This window comes from Lepidochelys kempii, chromosome 23, assembly GCF_965140265.1.
Source record: "Lepidochelys kempii isolate rLepKem1 chromosome 23, rLepKem1.hap2, whole genome shotgun sequence".
NCBI classification, from domain to species: Eukaryota; Metazoa; Chordata; order Testudines; family Cheloniidae; genus Lepidochelys; species Lepidochelys kempii.
The window spans coordinates 6,664,573-6,683,377 of NC_133278.1; the positions used below are offsets into that span (position 1 = coordinate 6,664,573).

Consider the following 18,805-nt stretch of genomic DNA (forward strand, 5'->3'; position numbering starts at 1 on the left):
ATTGTTGTATTTTAATGAACAGAAAACCTGTTTTGTGTTGTTTGTCTGTGGTGTTTGTCTTGTTGCTAGCATTGTTGTATTTTAATGAACAGAAAACCTCATGACGTGGGTGGGGGATGGCTTCAAAAGGCTGACCTTGGGGGGAGAGGGGGGGGGAAGATGTGTATGGGAATGCAAAAGGCTAACTCAGGAGAATCCCAAAATTCAGTGGCCACTCTTAGGATCTTGGGACAAAGACCGAGTAGACATCTTAAAAGACAAACTCAGCCAACCTAAAACTAAATTGGCAAAAGGAGAGGTTGATTGTTTCATGCAGTGGTGGGAAGAGGCAAATCATAGGTGGACAGAATCAAAACTTGCCTCTCTCAAAGATTCTGGCTTCTATCCCACCAGATGCAACTCATTTTACTGTTGTTGATTTGTGCTCTGCTTTCTTTTTTGTCCTGGTTCACCCTGACTCCCAGTTCCTGTTTGCCTTTTCTTACAAGGGGCAACAGTACACATGGACCACACTGCCCCAGGGGTATATTGAAAGCCCATCATATTTTTCCCAAGCATTAGCCCAAGACCTTGCTGACCTTGTTTTCCTGTCCAAGTCCACACTAGTCCAATATGTAGACGATCTACTCCTCTGTTCCCCTTCATTGTCTGCCTCTGAAACTGACTCTTTAGTGCTCCTTACTGCCCTAGCAAATAAGGGTCACAAAACTTCTCGCTCTGAACTACAACTCTGTCAAGCTTCTGTCACATACCTCAGCTTTCTCCTCTCCCGGGGTTCCCATGCACTTTCTCTCACCCGCGTCCAAGCTATCCTTAGCTTTCCCCGACCCCGCTCCCCAAGCCAGGTCCAGAAGTTTTTAGGCATGGCTGGATTTTGCAGACAATGGATTCCCCAATATGCCTCCCTTGCAAAACCTCTCCAGGAACTCACTCGATTCTCTGTGCCTGACCCCATGCCGTGGCCCCGAGGCCAATTCTGCCTTTGTTTCCCTCAAACAGGGTTTGGCTTCTGCCCCTGCCTTAGGGCTGCCTGACTATTCTAAGCCTTTTACCCTTTTCTGCAACAAACAATCTGGGTGTGCACTTGGAGTTCTCACTCAGATACACGGAGAAAAGAACTGCCCAGTGGCTTATTTCTCTGCCACTTTAGACCCTGTTGCCCAAGGCTTAGCCCCCTGCCTGCGTGCTGTGACTGCTGCAGGGCGCCTAGTCGAAATGTCTGATTCCCTTGTTCTCCGCTCTCCTCTTACCCTCCTGGTCCCTCACTGACCTCACCCTGCTCCAAGACTCTGCCCCAGAAACCGAGAAAGAATCCTGGGTTGCCCAAGGTTGCTCTCTACATCCTGATTCCTTTTGGCACTCGCCTACTGGCGCCTTTGTAGCCCCCTTTTCACTTTACCCATCTCTGGCCGCCCAGCTACACGGTGTTTCGCATGTCGGAAAGGAGGGGATGGTCTCTGCTGTAACAAAGACAGGATGGTGGGCCCCCCCATTTTAGCTCTTTTACAGCCCGCCACTGTGCAGCCTGTACCATTTGCCAAAGCCATAATATTTACAGGTAAACCTGTAAAAGTGGCCCAGGGGTTCCGGGGCCTGCCTCAAGCACCGTTCCTGCACAAATGCCTAAGTGTCAACACTATGAATTGATATGGGTTACGGTATGTTTATTCTCCGGTTGGATTGAAGCCTCTCCTTGTCACAAGGCTGACTCACTGTCTGTTGCCAAATGTTTGTTACATCATATTATGCCTGCCAAGGGAATTCCTGCTCCTCTGTCCAGTGATCGGGGTACACATTTTACTGGACAACTTGTTCAACACCTGGACTGTATATTGCACATCAAACACCTGTTGCACTGTCCCTACCACCCACAGAGAGCAGGTGCAGTTGAAAGACGAAATGGTGCACTTAACAATAAGCTTGCTAAAATTTTTGACTCTACAGGATTAAGCTGGCCAGTAGCCCTTATGGACATGAGATCCACTCCATCCCAAAGGCATAAATTAAGTCCCTTTGAAATTGTTATGGGATGCCCTATGCGAGCTATGACTACCATTACTCCCGTTCCAGATTTGAACTTGACTCACAGTGCGCTCCTTCAGTATTGCAAGGGACTAATGCAAGCTGTAAGTCACTTCCATTCACAGGTTCGAGCCGCCTGGCCCACGGAACCCACCTCCAATGCTTGCCACAACCTCGAGCCAGGTGATTGGGTCTACGTATAGCGCCATCATCGAAAGCACGCCTTGGAGCCCCGGTGGAAGGGTCCTCATCAGGTACTGCTTACTACACAGACTGCTGTTAAACTATCTGGCATCGCAGCGTGGATACATGCTTCACAGTGTAAGAAGGCACCATCCCCAGAGAACCAATCGTCACCTCAGGACAATGCAGAGTCAATTTTGACTCCAAAAGACGACGTAGAGGAACAGTCTGCAACACCTTACAATCTACGCTCTCGTAAGCATTGCCAGAAGCAGACGACGAACAAAACAAAACAAACACAAAAAAAAGCAGTAGCGAGCCTAGCACCTACTGCCTAGTGAGCATAAAATCGTGACTGCGGTTCCCTCAGTTGAGGTTGTCAGAACCAGAAGAGCCTTGCCTCTAACATGCGTCTCTGCCTGTTCCTCGGCTGCTGGTATCTTACAGTCTGGGGAGACCACGATGACAATTCTTTTATCCAGCAGCAGGTGTGGATAGCTCAGACCCTTAATATTTATAATTGCTGGGTCTGCAGCCACATCCCAGCCCACTCTCAAACTGGTGTTCCTGTCCTGGCTATCCCACTCAAGTCCCCAGACCTCACTGGAGGGCCTCGTCCGTTTAACAAAATATGGATCAGCAATGACACTTGGGAAGCGGTGGGAATAAATGCAACTAAATGGATAAGTGTGGTGGAGGGAAAAGGTCATTGGTGTTGGGTGTGTAATGGGACAGGGCTAAATCAGGGGAAAAGCCGTTGCCTTCAGCATATTGTGGCCAATGGTGTATGGGATTATTCAAACAAAACTAAAAAGTGGCGGGCCGGGTATGGAGATATGAATTTTTTCTCAACCTGGGATCAAACAGAGAAATCAATCTCATGTTCCCCCTACAGTAACCTTAGTGAAAACAATACAATCTTTCAATGTCATGCAAATAACACCACTCCTCGTAAGGAGAATTACCCTGTACCCTTTGGGGGATACTCCTCCTCCTTTGCAAACACCTATATGACAAATGGGTGCAACCGACCCTTCCCGGCCTTAATAGGCCATCACTGGGTGTGTGGGACCAGAGCTTATACCGCACTGCCAGCTAATTGGTCAGGAATCTGTTATCCCGCCCGACTCTTCCCACAATTCCGAGCGCTAGGAACCTTCCCTCGAGAACGCCTCCGCAATTTCAGGCGAAAAAGAAGGGGCTTAACAGATGCCCAACGGCACGTAAATAACATAAGACCCTTAACCTGGGAAGAGGCCATTGGCAGTTCCTTCATACCATTAGGGGAAGTAATACACCATACAAAAAGGCTCCTAAGGTTACAAGCAGTAGTTGAAATAATGGCAAATGAAACCGGAGAAAGTTTAAGAACCCTGGCCAAAGAAACAGGGGCAATCCTACAGATGGCCCTCCAAAACCATCAGGCATTGGACATAGTGCTGGCGGCAAAAGGAGGGACTTGTGCTTTCATTGGAAAAGACTGCTGTGTGTATATACCAGACAACACCAATGAGGTAATAGATCGTGCTAGCCACTTAGAACAAATCACATATCTTCCCCACGAAGAACCAAGTTCTTTATGGAAGTGGCTAAGTAACCTTTTCAATTTCTCTTGCATAGGAAACTGGTTGTTTTAGGGAGCCCTAACTCTCCTGTTTGGAATCCTAATAATTTTTATATGTTTTCAGTTACTTTCCTGTTGTATCCAAAATTGTGTCAGGCATGCTACACAGATAGCTGCCCCAAACCAGAGTGCTAATTTGATGATTTTAAATATCACTGATGAACAAAGAGATAAAGAACGATTGATATGTGGAACCGAGTCATTGTTGGTCATTGCGTAGCTTGACCAAAAGGAGGGATTGTGAAAGTAGAATGAATTATATTGAAATTATAATTCATTAAAGAAATGCTACTTGAAGGGTTGGTTGAAATATAGTTGTCAGGAAGAGAAACATTAAGGAGTGTGAGACAAGGGGTCCTCAAACTAATTAACTTAGAGCTCCTACTGAGCTAGGAGATTGGTAAACATTAGTATGCAAATAAGATATTTGTCAGTTTCTCTTTCTTTTGCCTCTTATGTTAAATTGGCTTTGGCTTAGCTGTATAAATAAGTTACCTTGAACCTCAGAGAGGGGCTCACATCTGGGTGCATTAGCAAAGCGCTTTGCTAATAGAGTGGTCTGACAAACTATGCGAGTCCTGAATCTGACTTTGACAACACATTTAAAATCCCCATAACCAACCACTTGATGTTTTACTTCCCTTCATATTTTCAGTGCTGTCACTTGTTTGTTTGTGGTTTTGTTTGCTCTCTGTGTTGCTTTATTACTTATTTTTACTGTTCTGTGTGTGAAGTATTAAATTAAGAGTTGACATCCCATAGAAATTGTAGGTTTCAGAGTAGCAGCCGTGTTAGTCTGTATTCGCAAAGAGTACTCCTTTTCTTTTTTCATAGAAATTGTAGAAGCCTGAGGGAATGCCTTTTACTCTCCTTTCCAGTATCAGAAAATATTGTATTAATATTTGCAATGAGAACATGACTATTTCTACTTGATTCATAGATTTGTTTAGCATCTTCAAGCTGAGCTCAGTGTGCAGATAATATGCATGCAAGAGGGATAGTTTTGTGAACTGCAAAAGTCCATAGCATGCTACTGTTTTGGGAGATGCTTTGTTTTGTCGAGAGCAGCTTTCCCTGAAGATTTAGTGGTCTATGGTAGGAGGAGGTTATTAAACTGGGCCTCTGGTCCATATTTTTTATGCTTTCACTTAATGGCCAAGACTTTGTTTTAGTTATATAGCTGTTTTCAGTAGGCCACATTTTGGTGTGTTTACTAGCTTGAGTGGTTACATACATGTACTCCAAGGGCAGTGTTAATATTCTTTTTACTTGATTTCATATTAAATAAACATCTTAAGCAGCTTGTTAATTATCCCTTGTTTTAATATTCTTTCTTCCATACCTATGAACTGTTTAAAAATATATATTATATCTTGCTTTTTTGTTTGTCCTGGTGGCGCACATCCACACATTACCTCAATATTGGTACTGCACATAACAAAATTCATTCCGCACATGGATGTAAAATATTAGAGGGAACATTGGTCTGGTTCCTGGGAGAGGTGGGCCTTAGTTCCTCAGCACAGAGCCTGGAAGAGGAATCCTCGTTCTCACTATTCCCTTGTAGCTTTTATAGCTGAATTTTATTTGGCTTATTCATCCATTTTTAACATTTAGTGGCTGCTGTCAGAAGCTTCACTCCCTGAGCTGCTGCCTCCCCGCCTTCATGTCCCACCTGCCAGACTGACCTGCACAGAGTGGGAGAGGCAGCCAGACCAGACACTCCCCCTCATTCTCCAATGCCCCCATCTGCCAGACTGACCTGCACAGAGTGGGAGAGGCAGCCAGATGTCCTGCTACTGATGCCCACAGTGTTCAAGGCCTCACAAGTGAAGTCTTCTGCTGTCTTTATATAGCAGTTGGGTATGATGTTGTTGGTCATGTTTGTGGAAACAAAGAGAGGCAGGACACTCTAGAGGGGGGAGACAGAGTGGAGAGAGTTATTGCCTGTTCTCTTGCATTCTGGCACAATCTCTAGGCTCAGTCTGCCTACTAGTCGGACACCAGAGTTGATCCCTCACAAGGCTGGCAGTGAAGGCCCAATCACCTTCACTATGAAGTCATGAGAGTTTCCCACCTCAGTCTGACTGTTGCAGCCACAGAGGAAGGGACGATGCTAGTCACAGCTCAGCTTGGTCGCTCCCGGTTGGAGGGGTAACTTTAGAGCCATGCAAGATGGCTATTTTCCCCAATGGGTGAGCATGCTAAATCATGGTCCAAGGAGGGAGAAAGGGATCAGGAATAGAGAGTGGGCTTCTGACACAACACAGCAAATCCCCTCTGACCTGAAGAGGGGCAGAGAACAGGCTATAAGCTTTTGTCTGTCTCCCTCACAGCATGGCCAGATTTTCATAAGTGCCCTGCACCCAGTAATTCCCATACAGAGAATCCTCTTTCCCCTCCTCCTTCCTTCCCCCCACAGAGAGTAATGGAGAATGCCTTCCCCTCCCCTTACAGGGAGCTGTTGAATGCCAGCAGCTGGCAGTGGAAAGTGCTGCCTTCAGATGGAGCAGTGGATCATGGCAAGCACAGAGAGCTGCAACCCCAGACACCTCCCGCAACTGCTGGCCCCAAACTCCAGAGTGCTCCTTGCCCTTGCGTCCGCAGGGAAGAAGGTCTCATTGCTCTGTACCTGCACTAGGATACCCTGGGAGTGGTACTCGGCCTCCAAGCCTCTCGAGAAGAAATCTACAAATCTCTGCAATGGAGAGAAAATGGAAATCAAGCCACAGGACTGCAATGGAGCAGGAGAGGGGAAAGGGTAGCGTGGCGGGGGGAGGGGGACACGTCACAATGAACGCTCACAAGGGAGCTAAGAAACTTCAAGAGCAGATCCTGAAAGGACGGGTGGCTAGGACAAGGGCCGTTGCTCTGGCTCTCATGGGGAGCTGGTGTGAGACAGCGCTGGGTGCCCTTAGTAGGGCAAGCACACGGCTGTAACAGGAGAGCTGCTTTGTAGCTTATGGAGACCAAGGGAGGGTGTTTTCCAACCCCACCCCCTATACCTAGACAGGATTTTCAGGTGCAAGGAAGAACACCACATTTGTTTGTCTAAGCGATTGGCTGAACAAGAAGTAGGACTCAGTGGACTTGCAGGCCATAAAATTTTACATTTTCATTTTTGAGTGCTGGTTTTTTGGTGCATAATTCTACATTTGTAAGTTCAACTTTCATGATAAAGTGATTGCACTACAGTACTTGTATTAGGTGAACTGAAAAAATACCATTTCTTTTGTTTTTTTACAGTGCAAACACTGGTAATCAAAAATAACTATAAAGTGAGCACTGTACCCTTTGTCTTCTGTGTTGTAATTGAAATCAGTATATTTGAAAATGTAGAAAACATCCATACCTATTTAAATAAATGGTATTCTATTACTGTTTGACAGTGCGATTAATCACGATTAATTTTTTGAATCACTTGACAGCTCTAGCAGCCAAACAATCAGGTTGACACTGATAGTTGCTGGTGCCAAGATGGGGAGCACAGTACTGGCGAGGATGGCGGAGGAGATTCTCTGACATCAGAGTTCTGGTGTAAGAAAAGCGATGGTGCCAGGAGGACGTACACAGGAGGACTACATAACTCTTGGTCCCTGGCAGTGTCAGTCAGTACTAGGGCTGGCAATTCTCCTACTAATACATCCCAATATGCCGTTGACCTTCTTGGCAACGAGGGCACACTGCTGACTCATATCCAGCTTCTCATCCACTGTAATCCCAGGTCCTTTTCTGCAGAACTGCTGCTTAGCCAGTCGGACCCCAGCCTGTAGCAGTGCATGGGATTCTTCCGTCCTAAGTGCAGGGCTCTGCACTTGTCCTTGTTGAACCTCATCAGATTTCTTTTGGCCCAATCCTCCAATTTGTCTAGGTCACTCTGGACCCTATCCCTACCCTCCAGCATATCTACCTCTCCCCCCAGCCTAGTGTCATCTGCGAACTTGTTGAGGGTGCTATTAATCCCATCATCCAGATCATTGATGAAGATGTTGAACAAAACCGGCCCCAGGACAGACCCCTGGGACACTCCACTTGATACCGGCTGCCAACTAGACATTGAGCCATTGATCGCTACCCGTTGAGCTGATGGAGCTCGGCCCCCGATCCTGGGGCCGGTTTTGTTCAATATCTTCATAAATGATCTGGAGGATGGTGTGGATTGCACTCTCAGCAAATTTGCGGATGATACTAAACTGGGAGGAGTGGTAGATACGCTGGAGGGGAGGGATAAGATACAGAAGGACCTAGACAAATTGGAGGATTGGACCAAAAGAAATCTGATGAGGTTCAATAAGGATAAGTGCAGGGTCCTGCACTTAGGACGGAAGAACCCAATGCACAGCTACAGACTAGGGACCGAATGGCTAGGCAGCAGTTCTGCGGAAAAGGACCTAGGGGTGACAGTGGACGAGAAGCTGGATATGAGTCAGCAGTGTGCCCTTGTTGCCAAGAAGGCCAATGGCATTTTGGGATGTATAAGTAGGGGCATAGCGAGCAGATCGAGGGACGTGATCGTTCCCCTCTATTCGACATTGGTGAGGCCTCATCTGGAGTACTGTGTCCAGTTTTGGGCCCCACACTTCAAGAAGGATGTGGATAAATTGGAAAGAGTCCAGCGAAGGGCAACAAAAATGATTAGGGGACTGGAACACATGAGTTATGAGGAGAGGCTGAGGGAGCTGGGATTGTTTAGCCTGCAGAAGAGAAGAATGAGGGGGGATTTGATAGCTGCTTTCAACTACCTGAAAGGGGGTTCCAAAGAGGATGGCTCTAGACTGTTCTCAATGGTAGCAGATGACAGAACGAGGAGTAATGGTCTCAAGTTGCAGTGGGGGAGGTTTAGATTGGATATTAGGAAAAACTTTTTCACTAAGAGGGTGGTGAAACACTGGAATGCGTTACCTAGGGAGGTGGTTGAATCTCCTTCCTTAGAGGTTTTTAAGGTCAGGCTTGACAAAGCCCTGGCTGGGATGATTTAACTGGGAATTGGTCCTGCTTCGAGCAGGGGGTTGGACTAGATGACCTTCTGGGGTCCCTTCCAACCCTGACATTCTATGATTCTATGATTCTATGTTCTCTGTGGTGGCAGATGACAGAACAAGGAGCAATGTTCTCAAGTTGCAGTGGGGGAGGTCTAGGATGGATATTAGGATAAACTATTTCACTGGGAGGGGGGTGAAGCACTGGAATGGGTGACCTAGGGAGGCGGTGGAATGTGCATCCTGAGAGGTTTTTAAGGATGATTTAGTCCGTGCTCGTGCTGCTTCGAGCAGGGGGTTGGACTAGATGACCTCCTGAGGTCTTTTCCAACCTAATCTTCTATGATTCTATGGGAGAGGAAAGAGTGCTAGGAACAGGGGGCACAGGATGTAACTTTCCTTACCTTCGTAGCACTGTACACCGTGGCCACTGGATGGGGGTGACGACCCGCTTCAGAGGACAAGTTAATGACGACCCCCTTCTTCCTGCCATGAAGAGAGATAGCTCCGTGTGAGGATGGCCCCAGAGAGCACCCAGGAAAAAGGAGAGAGGTGTGCTCATTGCCCAGGCCCAGCCCATGCCCCTGGGGGGGGGCGGGAGGGGAGAACCCATCACCACATTACAAAGTGGGGGCACAGGATTCTATGCTGGAGTTTGCGGCCAGACTCCGCCTACCTGTTTGGCGGGGAGAAGAGAGTTCCTTTTGAACTGAGGGAGAGGAGAATGTGGATGGGCTGACTAGGGCTGGAATGATCGTCTAGAGCTCAGGAGCAGGGGAGAGGTTGCCCAGGCCCTGCCCACCATCCAGGCTGAGGGGACAGGGAGGAGAAGGGAGAACCCATCACTTGGAGCAGGGGAGAGGGAGAGGAAGAGCTCATGGCCCAGGAAGGCTCCTGATCAGTGCGGGACAGGTGCAGCTAAAGGCAGATGCCACCCCGAGGCACAAAGGGGGCACCACGCTGCAGCCACTGTCAAGTAGGCCCAGTTCACTGTGGCTCGACAGCGGGGGAGCCATGTGCTTTCCTGCTGCTTGTACCTGCTGAGCATCTGGGGCAGGACAATCCTGGTCATCTGCAACAAGAGACGTCGGTGAGACATGAGACAGGACGTGCCGCACAGCCTGCCAGCAATGCCCTGTCCATGACAGGGGCCATCATCAGCTCCTGCCCTCCCTTAGCAGCCATGCCCTGCAATGGCAGAATCTGCCTCCCATCCCCCAGATTTTCCTCCCTTCACCAGCCACATGTGACAACCCTCATCCCGCCTGCCCTGCCGCTGCCAGCTACGCCCCGCAGTGGCAGGGCCTGTCCTCCCCTCATCAGCCAGAGACCACAGAGGCAGAGACAGTCCTCACCCCTGCCCTCCCCTCACCAGCCACATGCCCCTGACATGTCCAGCCTCATGCTCCCAAATCATCCCCTCGGCACCCTCTTTCCCTCAGCAATAGGTGCTGTCCCTATGTCCCCGTCCCTCTCCCATTAGCACTCCCACTGCCCATTCTCACACTCCTCTTTCCTTTCACCCTCCAGCCCTTCTCTACCCAACACTGGAACTGCTCTCTCTCCCCTTGTAAGGATAAGGCCTTTGTCTGCAGCCACATTGTAAGGCCTAAGGCCTTTGTCTGCAGCCAGATTAAAAGGGCAGCCGAACAGCAGCCATTAGCTGAGAAGCAGGAAGTTGCATCCTCACGTTCCATCTAAATTATTACATTGTTTTAATGTAATATCAGGCTGTTAATAAGGAGACCCCATCCTAATGGCCCCCACTATCACCAGATAAAGAAACAGTTTAAAATGGTTAAAGAAAACTTAGTTTGACAGCATCCTGTCTGGCAAGCAATCACTTATCAATAGTTGTGGTTGGGAAATCCTCATTTCTTTATTGTTTTGTCACTATGGTCCCCACTTCCCTATTGTTTGTCTGTATGGTCTCTGTCTGGTTCTTTGATTGTTTCTGTCTATTGCATAATTAATTTTGCTAGGTGTAAATGAATTAAGGTGGTGGGGTAGGACTGGTTAGAGAATTTTGTTACACTATGTTAGGATTGGTTAGTAAAATTTTAGTATAATGATTGGTTAAGGTATAGCTAAAAAGGACTCAAATTTCACTATATGAACTGGGGTCCAAAAGGAAGTTCTTGGGGAACCAACTCCAGGACACAGCCCCAAAGATCAGAGCTCCCAGACCTCAACACTATACCAATGACACTATGCAGAAACTAGAGTCCCCCAGACGGACCTTGTCAAGGTTCGTTCCCCACTCTGAACTCTAGGGTACAGATGGGGGGACCTGCATGAAAACCTCCTAAGCTTACTTTTACCAGCTTAGGTTAAAACTTCCCCAAGGTACAATATTATTTTACCCTTTGCCCTTGGACTTCCACGGCCACCACCAAACATTTATCTGGGTTATTTTATTAGGAAAGCGTTGTTTGGAAACGTCTTTCCCCCCAAAATCCTCCCAACCCTTGCATCCCACTTCCTGGGGAAGGTTTGATAAAAATCCTCACCAATTTGCATAGGTGACCACAGACCCAAACTCTTGGATCTTAAGAGCAATGAAAAAAAGCATTCAGTTATTGAAAAGAAGAATTTAAATAGAAGTAACAATAAAAAGAAGCACCTCTGTAAGATCAGGATGGTAAATACCTTACAGGGTAATTAGATTCAAAACATAGAGAATCCCTCTAGGCAAAACCTTAAGTTACAAAAAGACACACAGACAGGAATATCCATTCTATTCAGCACAGCTTATTTTCTCAGCCATGTAAAGAAATCATAATCTAACACATACCTAGCTAGATTACTTACTAAGTTCTAAGACTCCATTCCTGTTTTGTCCCCAGCAAAAGCATCACCCAGACAGACACAGACCCTTTGTTTTTCTCCCTCCTGCCAGCTTTTGAAAGTATCTTGTCTCCTCATTGGTCATTTTGGTCAGGTGCCAGCGAGGTTATCCTAGCTTCTTAACCCTTTACAGGTGAAAGGATTTTTCTTCTGGCCAGGAGGGATTTTAAAGGTGTTTACCCTTCCCTTTATATTTATGACAGACCTGATCCTGACTGACCATCAAGAAAAGTTCATGTGTCTTACTGGGAGCGGTGAGCACTGTATGTGTAGCCTGTGCAGTCTGTTTTTGGTGATTGTTAATAAATAGAGGATAAGGATATTACTGTGTAAGGCTCTTTCACTGGTAAAAGTTCCTGCAAACCCACAGGGTTATGCCTGAGCCCTAGGAACTGGGTAAAAGTGGGTGCCCCTAGAGTGTGTGAGTAACAGAGAATTTTGTATGGGTAACCCCCTGCGGTTTCCCAGGAGTTTATCGGTTCCTCATGTCATGCCCCATGTAAAAGAAACAGGAGAAAGCCACCGAAGCTGCCTAGGGTTGCCAGCTCTATTTCACTTACCTTTGCCACTGAGAGCATGTTGCAATTCACAATATCCGACAGAGTCTAAAGAGAGAGGGAGTGAAAGGAAAAGACATAATGACCTCTCCTTCCCCATTGTCACGGACAGCACTGAGAATGCCACCCCTCATGGATGGGTTAGCGCACACATCTCTGTCAATATACATGCTCGTGGTTATTGTGGTGGGTTGCACTCAGAGCCCCAGCCACTATACCGACACATCGAGACAGCCCCTGTCCCACAGAGCTCACCCTCTAAAGAGAGAAAGAGACAGCAGCAGGTTTAACACAGCTTAGGCGGGAAACGGGGAAGGGTGATCAGATCCGACAGTTACTTAGGCAGTTAGGTATTTTGGCACCTGAAGACGCAGATAAGCACCTAGGGGCATTTTCAAAAGCCGTCTCCCACTGTTCTCAAGGAGATTGAAGCCAGGCCCACAGACAAAATTGCTGCCACTCTATGGCCCAGGGAGCTAGACAGGGCACTGTCGAGGGTTGGGGAGAATGAGGGAGAGCAGGGCACTGACGGGAGCAGGAGGCAGGTTTAGTTGGTTGGGGCGCAAGAGGATGTGGAGGCAGGCGAAAGGCTGAAGGGGGTACAGAGGACAGAGATGGGAGATGGAGGGAATCAAATGGCAGTGGTGCAGTAGGGAGAGGATTCCCCGCCAAGCATCCAGGGGAAGGCCAGTGTTGCCTATTCTCACAAACCAATTGAAAGTCACAGGATTTTGTGTCTGCAGGAGAAGCTGTTGTGAAGATGCAAGAAGCTCCTCCAGTCCCATAAAAAACACATGAGGAGTACTTGTGGCACCTTAGAGACTAACAATGAAACCTGTCTCCAGTCCCATAGAGTTTTCAGGGCTGGGCAGAGCTGTGGGTGACAGCCTTAGTGGGGAGCACACAGACCTGCCCTGCTACTTAGCCCTGCCTTCACGTATGGTCCGAGAGCACAGAGAGGATCCGGGGCGGGTAGTACAGGGCCCTGCCTCCCACTGCCTTGAGACTTCTCTACTTGGGAGCCAACTCCAGGACACTTCTACTTGGGAGAGGAGAAGCCCTCAGGGGGCAACGAGGCAGTGGAGAGGGTAGTTGGGGAAGTGGTGTTGCCGGGTCCAGGGAAGGAGACAACCCCCAGGTCAGTGAGCCAAGGGTGGGGGGAGTCGAGATCTAATAAGAAACGGCTGGCAGTTCGCCTGTCTCAGAGGTGGGGAGAGCATGAGTGCAGCTCCATCTGAGGAGCCAAGGAGAGGGATGCACTTCTGTGTGCAGTCAAGTCAACTGAAATTCTCACACACACACGGGCAGAATAGCAGAGGAAGTTATGAAGTCAAAGTGCAGACTAAAAAACTATGGTTTGATGAGGTCTTTAAATTCTCATGATTTGCATGCCCTATCCTCATGACCATTGGTCTCTTCAGATTGGCAGTTCTGCAGAAGCGCCAGAGACTCCATGAAATCCACTAGGGACTTTGCTATTGCTTTTAAGTGGAAGACACTCAGATACTATGGTGATGGACAGCAGTACAAAACCCTAAGAGAGACATAGGGCTTAAATTCAGCTGGAGCCGTCTGGAGGGAAGCTCTGGTAAATATTTTTTAAACCTGCAGAAGCCCTGGTGTCCCCCCTCCCCCGAAGCCCAGAGCCCCTGCAGCCCCCCAAGTCCTGAGACCCCCATCCTGTCACTGAAGCCCAGAGCCCCAAAGTGGGGGGGGGGGGGAGAGATGCGTGGGGAACTCTGGGAAATAATCTCTGAGAGTTTAAGCTCTGGAGAGACAGATAGGTGATTGCCCGTGGGGACTATATAAGCAGTGCTCTATGTACTTCCTGTGTGAGGCCAAGAACCGGAGTAGATCTGAGGTGGGTCTCTCTGTACAGAGTGGCAAAAGGACAGTCGCTAAGGGTGTGGAGTGGGACCAGCACGGACAGTGTGAGCCACGGTAAGGGTCCAAAGGGACTCACCTTGATACAGAGGTGAAGGGATAAAGAGATTTTATTGTCAAATAACATGAAAGCCACAAGGGGACTCTGTGGTGAAATTCAGTATTGCCTTTGAGACTTTGTTACACTGGGCTCCAAAGATGATGTGAAATAGAGGCTGAGCAGCATGCCCCAGGGAGACATGCCCTATGTTTACCTGTCACCTAATTCTTCACATAAGAAAAGCCCAGTCACAATAACTCTGCCCATTCCCTGGGCACTCTCTTTCCCCTGCACTGAGATCCACCTGAGCCAGGCAAGTGGGAAGAGGGAGGTGTCAGGGAGTGGGTGACAGCTCCCCCAATTCCGTAGGCCAGTCTTTTAACTCAACTCGCTTAACATGTTTTCAAAGTCGACATTCCCTTGGCTGTACTAGACTTTTAGCACATTTGTGAACACCACACTTCTACATCCTCGATAGATATGAAACTGCAGAAAAACCTGAGTGTCTCTGGATTAAGTTCAGAAGTGAGAACAACAAGGGTGATGTCGTGGTGGGAGTCTGCTATAGACCACTGGACCAGGGGGATGAGGTGGACGAGGCTTTCTTCCAGCAACTCACAGAAGTTACTAGATTGCAGGCCCTGATTCTCGTGGGAGACTTCAATCACCCTGATATCTGCTGGGAGAGCAATACAGCGGTGCACTGACAATCCAGGAAGTTTTTGGAAAGTGTAGGGGACAACTTCATGGTGCAAGTGCTGGAGGAACCAAGTAGGGGCAGAGCTCTTCTTGACCTGCTGCTCACAAACCGGGAAGAATTAGTAGGGGAAGCTAAAGTGGATGGGTACCTGGGAGGCAGTGACCATGAGATGGTCAAGTTCAGGATCCTGACACAAGGAAGAAAGGAGAGCAGCAGAATACAGACCCTGGACTTCAGAAAAGCAGACTTTGACTCCCTCAGAGAACTGATGGGCAGGATCCCCTGGGAGAATAACATGAGGGGGAAAGGAGTCCAGGAGAGCTGGCTGTATTTTAAAGAATCCTTATTGAGGTTACAGAGACAAACCATCCCGATGTGCAGAAAGAATAGTAAATATGGCAGGCGACCAGCTTGGCTTAACAGTGAAATCCTTGCTGATCTTAAACACAAAAAAAAAGCTTACAAGAAGTGGAAGATTGGACAAATGACCAGGGAAGAGTATAAAAATATTGCTAGGGCATGCAGGAGTGAAATCAGGAAGGCCAAATCACACCTGGAGGTGCAGCTAGCAAGAGATGTTATAAGTAACAAGAAGGGTTTCTTCAGGTATGTTAGCAACAAGAAGAAAGTCAAGGAAAGTGTGGGCCCCTTACTGAATGAGGGAGGCAACCGAGTGACAGAGGATGTGGAAAAAGCTAATGTACTCAATGCTTTTTTTGCCTCTGTCTTCACGAATAAGGTCAGCTCCCAGACTACTGCACTGGGCAACACAGCACGGGGAGGAGGTGACCAGCCCTCTGTGGAGAAAGAAGTGGTTTGGGACTATTTAGAAAAGCTAGACGAGCACAAGTCCATGGGGCTGGATGCACTGCATCCGAGAGTGCTAAAGGAGTTGGCGGATGTGATTGCAGAGCCATTGGCCATTCTCTTTGAAAAGTCATGGCGATCCGGGAAAGTCCCGGACGACTGGAAAAAGGCTAATGTATTGCCCATCTTTAAAAAAGGGAAGGAGGAGGATCCTGGGAACTACAGGCCAATCAGTCTCACCTCAGTCCCTGGAAAAATCATGGAGCAGGTCCTCAAGGAATCAATTCTGAGGCACTTAGAGGAGAGGAAAGTGATCAGGAACAGTCAGCATGGATTCACCAAGGGCAAGTCATGCCTGACTAATCTAATTGCCTTCTATGACAAGATAGCTGGCTCTGTGGATGAGGGGAAAGCGGTGGACGTGTTGTTCCTTGACTTTAGCAAAGCTTTTGACACGGTCTCCCACAGTATTCTTGCCAGCAAGTTAAAGAAGTATGGGCTGGATGAATGGACTATAAGGTAGATAGAAAGTTGGCTAGATTGTCGGGCTCAACGGGTAGTGATCAATGGCTCCATGTCTAGTTAGCAGCTGGTATCAAGTGGAGTGCCCCAAGGGTCAGTCCTGGGGCCGGTTTTGTTCAATATCTTCATAAATGATCTGGAGGATGGTGTGGATTGCACCCTCAGCAAGTTTGCAGATGGCACTAAACTGGTAGGAGTAGTAAATATGCTGGAGGGTAGGGATAGGATACAGAGGGACCTAGACAAATTGGAGGATTGGGCCAAAAGAAATCTGATGAGGTTCAACAAGGACAAGTGCAGAGTCCTGCACTTAGGATGGAAGAATCCCATGCACCGCTACAGACTAGGGACAGAATGGCTTGGCAGCAGTTCTGCAGAAAAGGACCTAGGGGTTACGGTGGATGACAAGCTGGATATGAGTCAACAGTGTGCCGTTGTTACCAAGAAGGCCAATGGCATTTTGGGATGTATATGTAGGGGCATTGCCAGCAGATCGAGGGACGTGATCGTTCCCCTCTATTCGACATTGGTGAGGCCTCATCTGGAGTACTGTGTCCAGTTTTGGGCCCCACACTACAAGAAGGATGTGGAAAAATTGGAAAGAGTCCAGCGGAGGGCAACAAAAATGATTAGGGGACTGGAACATATGACTTATGAGGAGAGACTGAGGGAACTGGGATTGTTTAGTCTGTGGAAGAGAAGAACGAGAGGGGATTTGATAGCTGCTTTCAAGTACCTGAAAGGGGGTTCCAAAGAGGATGGCTCCAGACTGTTCTCAGTGGTAGCAGATAACAGAACAAGGAGTAATGGTCTCAAGTTGCAGTAGGAGAGATTTAGGTTGGATATTAGGAAAAACTTTTTCACTAGGAGGGTGGTGAAACACTGGAATGCATTACCTAGGGAGGTGGTGGAATCTCCTTCCTTCGATATTTTTAAGGTCAAGCTTGACAAAGGATGGGATGATTTAGTTGGGGATTGGTCCTGCTTTCAGCAGGGGGTTGGACTAGATGACCTCCTGAGGTCCCTTCCAACCTTGATATTCTATGATTCTATGATTGCACTAAAAAAACATTGGTACCACTTAGCACAGACCCAGCTTTACTCCCTGGTTCCCAGGGAGACCAGATCATCGGCAAGACAGGAAACCAGCCTAGCAAGAATTTTTGAACAAGACAAACCTTCTCAATGTTGGGGATATCCAGGAAATTCACTGGTTCTGCTGCATAGGTCATGCCAACGTTGTTCACTGTTAAAAGAATAACGCATCAGGCCCAGCTGTTCTGAATTATGAGCATCATATAGTAGAAACACTTGGCACTTTAGAAACAATACAAGTCTGTCGCTAGGACCCAAAGAACCAGGTTCAGACAGGCCCAAGCAGGGAGGTTTGGATCCAACTATTCCCAAAAATGGGGGGGCATGTTTGGGATCTTTGCTATAGTGTACATCTGCACTTGGAGCTGGGGGTATAATTCCCAGCTGAGGGAGACATACCAGCACTAGCTCTGATTGAGCTACCATGCTAAAAATAGGGTGTAGCCACGGTGGTAGAAGCTAGCCGCCCTACAAAACCATACACCACACAAAACCATAGGTGTTAGGGTAGCTTGCCCCTCCCGCCGCTCACACTACCACAGCTACACACTATCTTCAGCGCACTAGCTCAGAGCCAGCATGGGCATAGCTCCTCGAGCTGAGACTTACACCTCCAGTTCGAAGCACAGACATCCCCTCAGAGAGTAAAGGGCGTGAGGAGAAGCAGCCACCAGTGGCGTCCATTTGGATTTTAGTGCATGTGATGGGGGAGACAGAAGACGCTGGAGACTGAAGGAAATGCAAGTGGGAGTGGATGAAGAAGACAGCTTACTGCAGCAAGCACGTGGCTCTAGACTAGTTAGGGGTGCCTGCCTGGAGTGTAGCTAGAAGACACTGTTAGGTGCACGTGTGTCCAAGGCAGCCTCCAGTCCCAGAAGACACTACAGGAAAATTTGTTCATCTGTTAGGTTTACATCAGACCCATTAGCTCAATGGAAATCAAGTGTTTGGCCAGGTTATTTCTGAGCCCAACTTGGGCGCAGTCCACTGGGAACTGCACAGACACTGGAATGGAGAGCATGACATCTGCCATCTCCCTGGGAAAGCTCCAGCCACAGGCCCACTGCTTCTGGCCAAGGTATGTTTCAGGCCAGGGCAGCTGCAAAGACAAACAGAACAAAACCCAAGAGCCAATTTACCTAGAATGCCAATCTCCAGGCCCTGCAGGGCGGTTTGGATTGAGTCATAGATCTCTGGCCCCTGGGTGAAATCAGCTTCAATAACTCTGGTGCTTTGGCCATGCTGCTCTTCTGGAAAGCAAAGTCAGAGCAAGATTAGAACCCTGGGGAGGGGCTGGGGAGAAAACAGAGGAGAAGGCAGGGCTGGGGAGCGGGTGGGCTCTGAGTTCAGGGTGACAGAGCCTCTGGGCAGAGAGGAAATGGGGGGTGTGTGTGTGGATCTAGGCTAGCTGCAACAGGTCCCTGAGAGAGGGAAAGGGAGGGAGCCTGGGCTTGCACCAATTGAGCTGCGGGCGGGAGCATAAGGCCTGGTCTAGTGGCAATAGAACCCCTGGGAGTGGTAGGAGGGAAGGCAGCAGGGTCTGGG

At 48.2% G+C, this 18,805-nt stretch overlaps 1 protein-coding gene and 1 long non-coding RNA gene across 3 annotated transcripts in view; one reads left to right on the plus strand and one right to left on the minus strand.

Annotated features, from left to right (window-relative positions):
• The window catches only part of LOC140902316 (uncharacterized), a 64,203-nt gene extending 57,605 nt beyond the window's left edge, over nt 1-6,598 (plus strand). The window contains exon 3 of the long non-coding RNA XR_012156052.1: nt 6,287-6,598. This is a non-coding gene — a long non-coding RNA (uncharacterized lncRNA). The remainder of the gene's footprint in view (nt 1-6,286) is intronic.
• LOC140902307 (very-long-chain 3-oxoacyl-CoA reductase-like) overlaps nt 1-18,805 on the minus strand; it is a 31,477-nt gene that overhangs the window by 8,982 nt on the left and 3,690 nt on the right. The window contains exons 4-10 of one of the 2 annotated variants that reach the window (XM_073322259.1): nt 18,400-18,510; nt 17,344-17,411; nt 12,216-12,260; nt 9,846-9,880; nt 9,213-9,294; nt 6,462-6,527; nt 5,592-5,741 (exon numbers count right to left, since the gene is read on the minus strand). In XM_073322259.1, coding sequence (XP_073178360.1) covers nt 5,592-5,741; nt 6,462-6,527; nt 9,213-9,294; nt 9,846-9,880; nt 12,216-12,260; nt 17,344-17,411; nt 18,400-18,510 — 557 coding nt within the window. The remainder of the gene's footprint in view (nt 1-5,591; nt 5,742-6,461; nt 6,528-9,212; nt 9,295-9,845; nt 9,881-12,215; nt 12,261-17,343; nt 17,412-18,399; nt 18,511-18,805) is intronic. The other variant, XM_073322260.1, reaches the window with a different exon arrangement.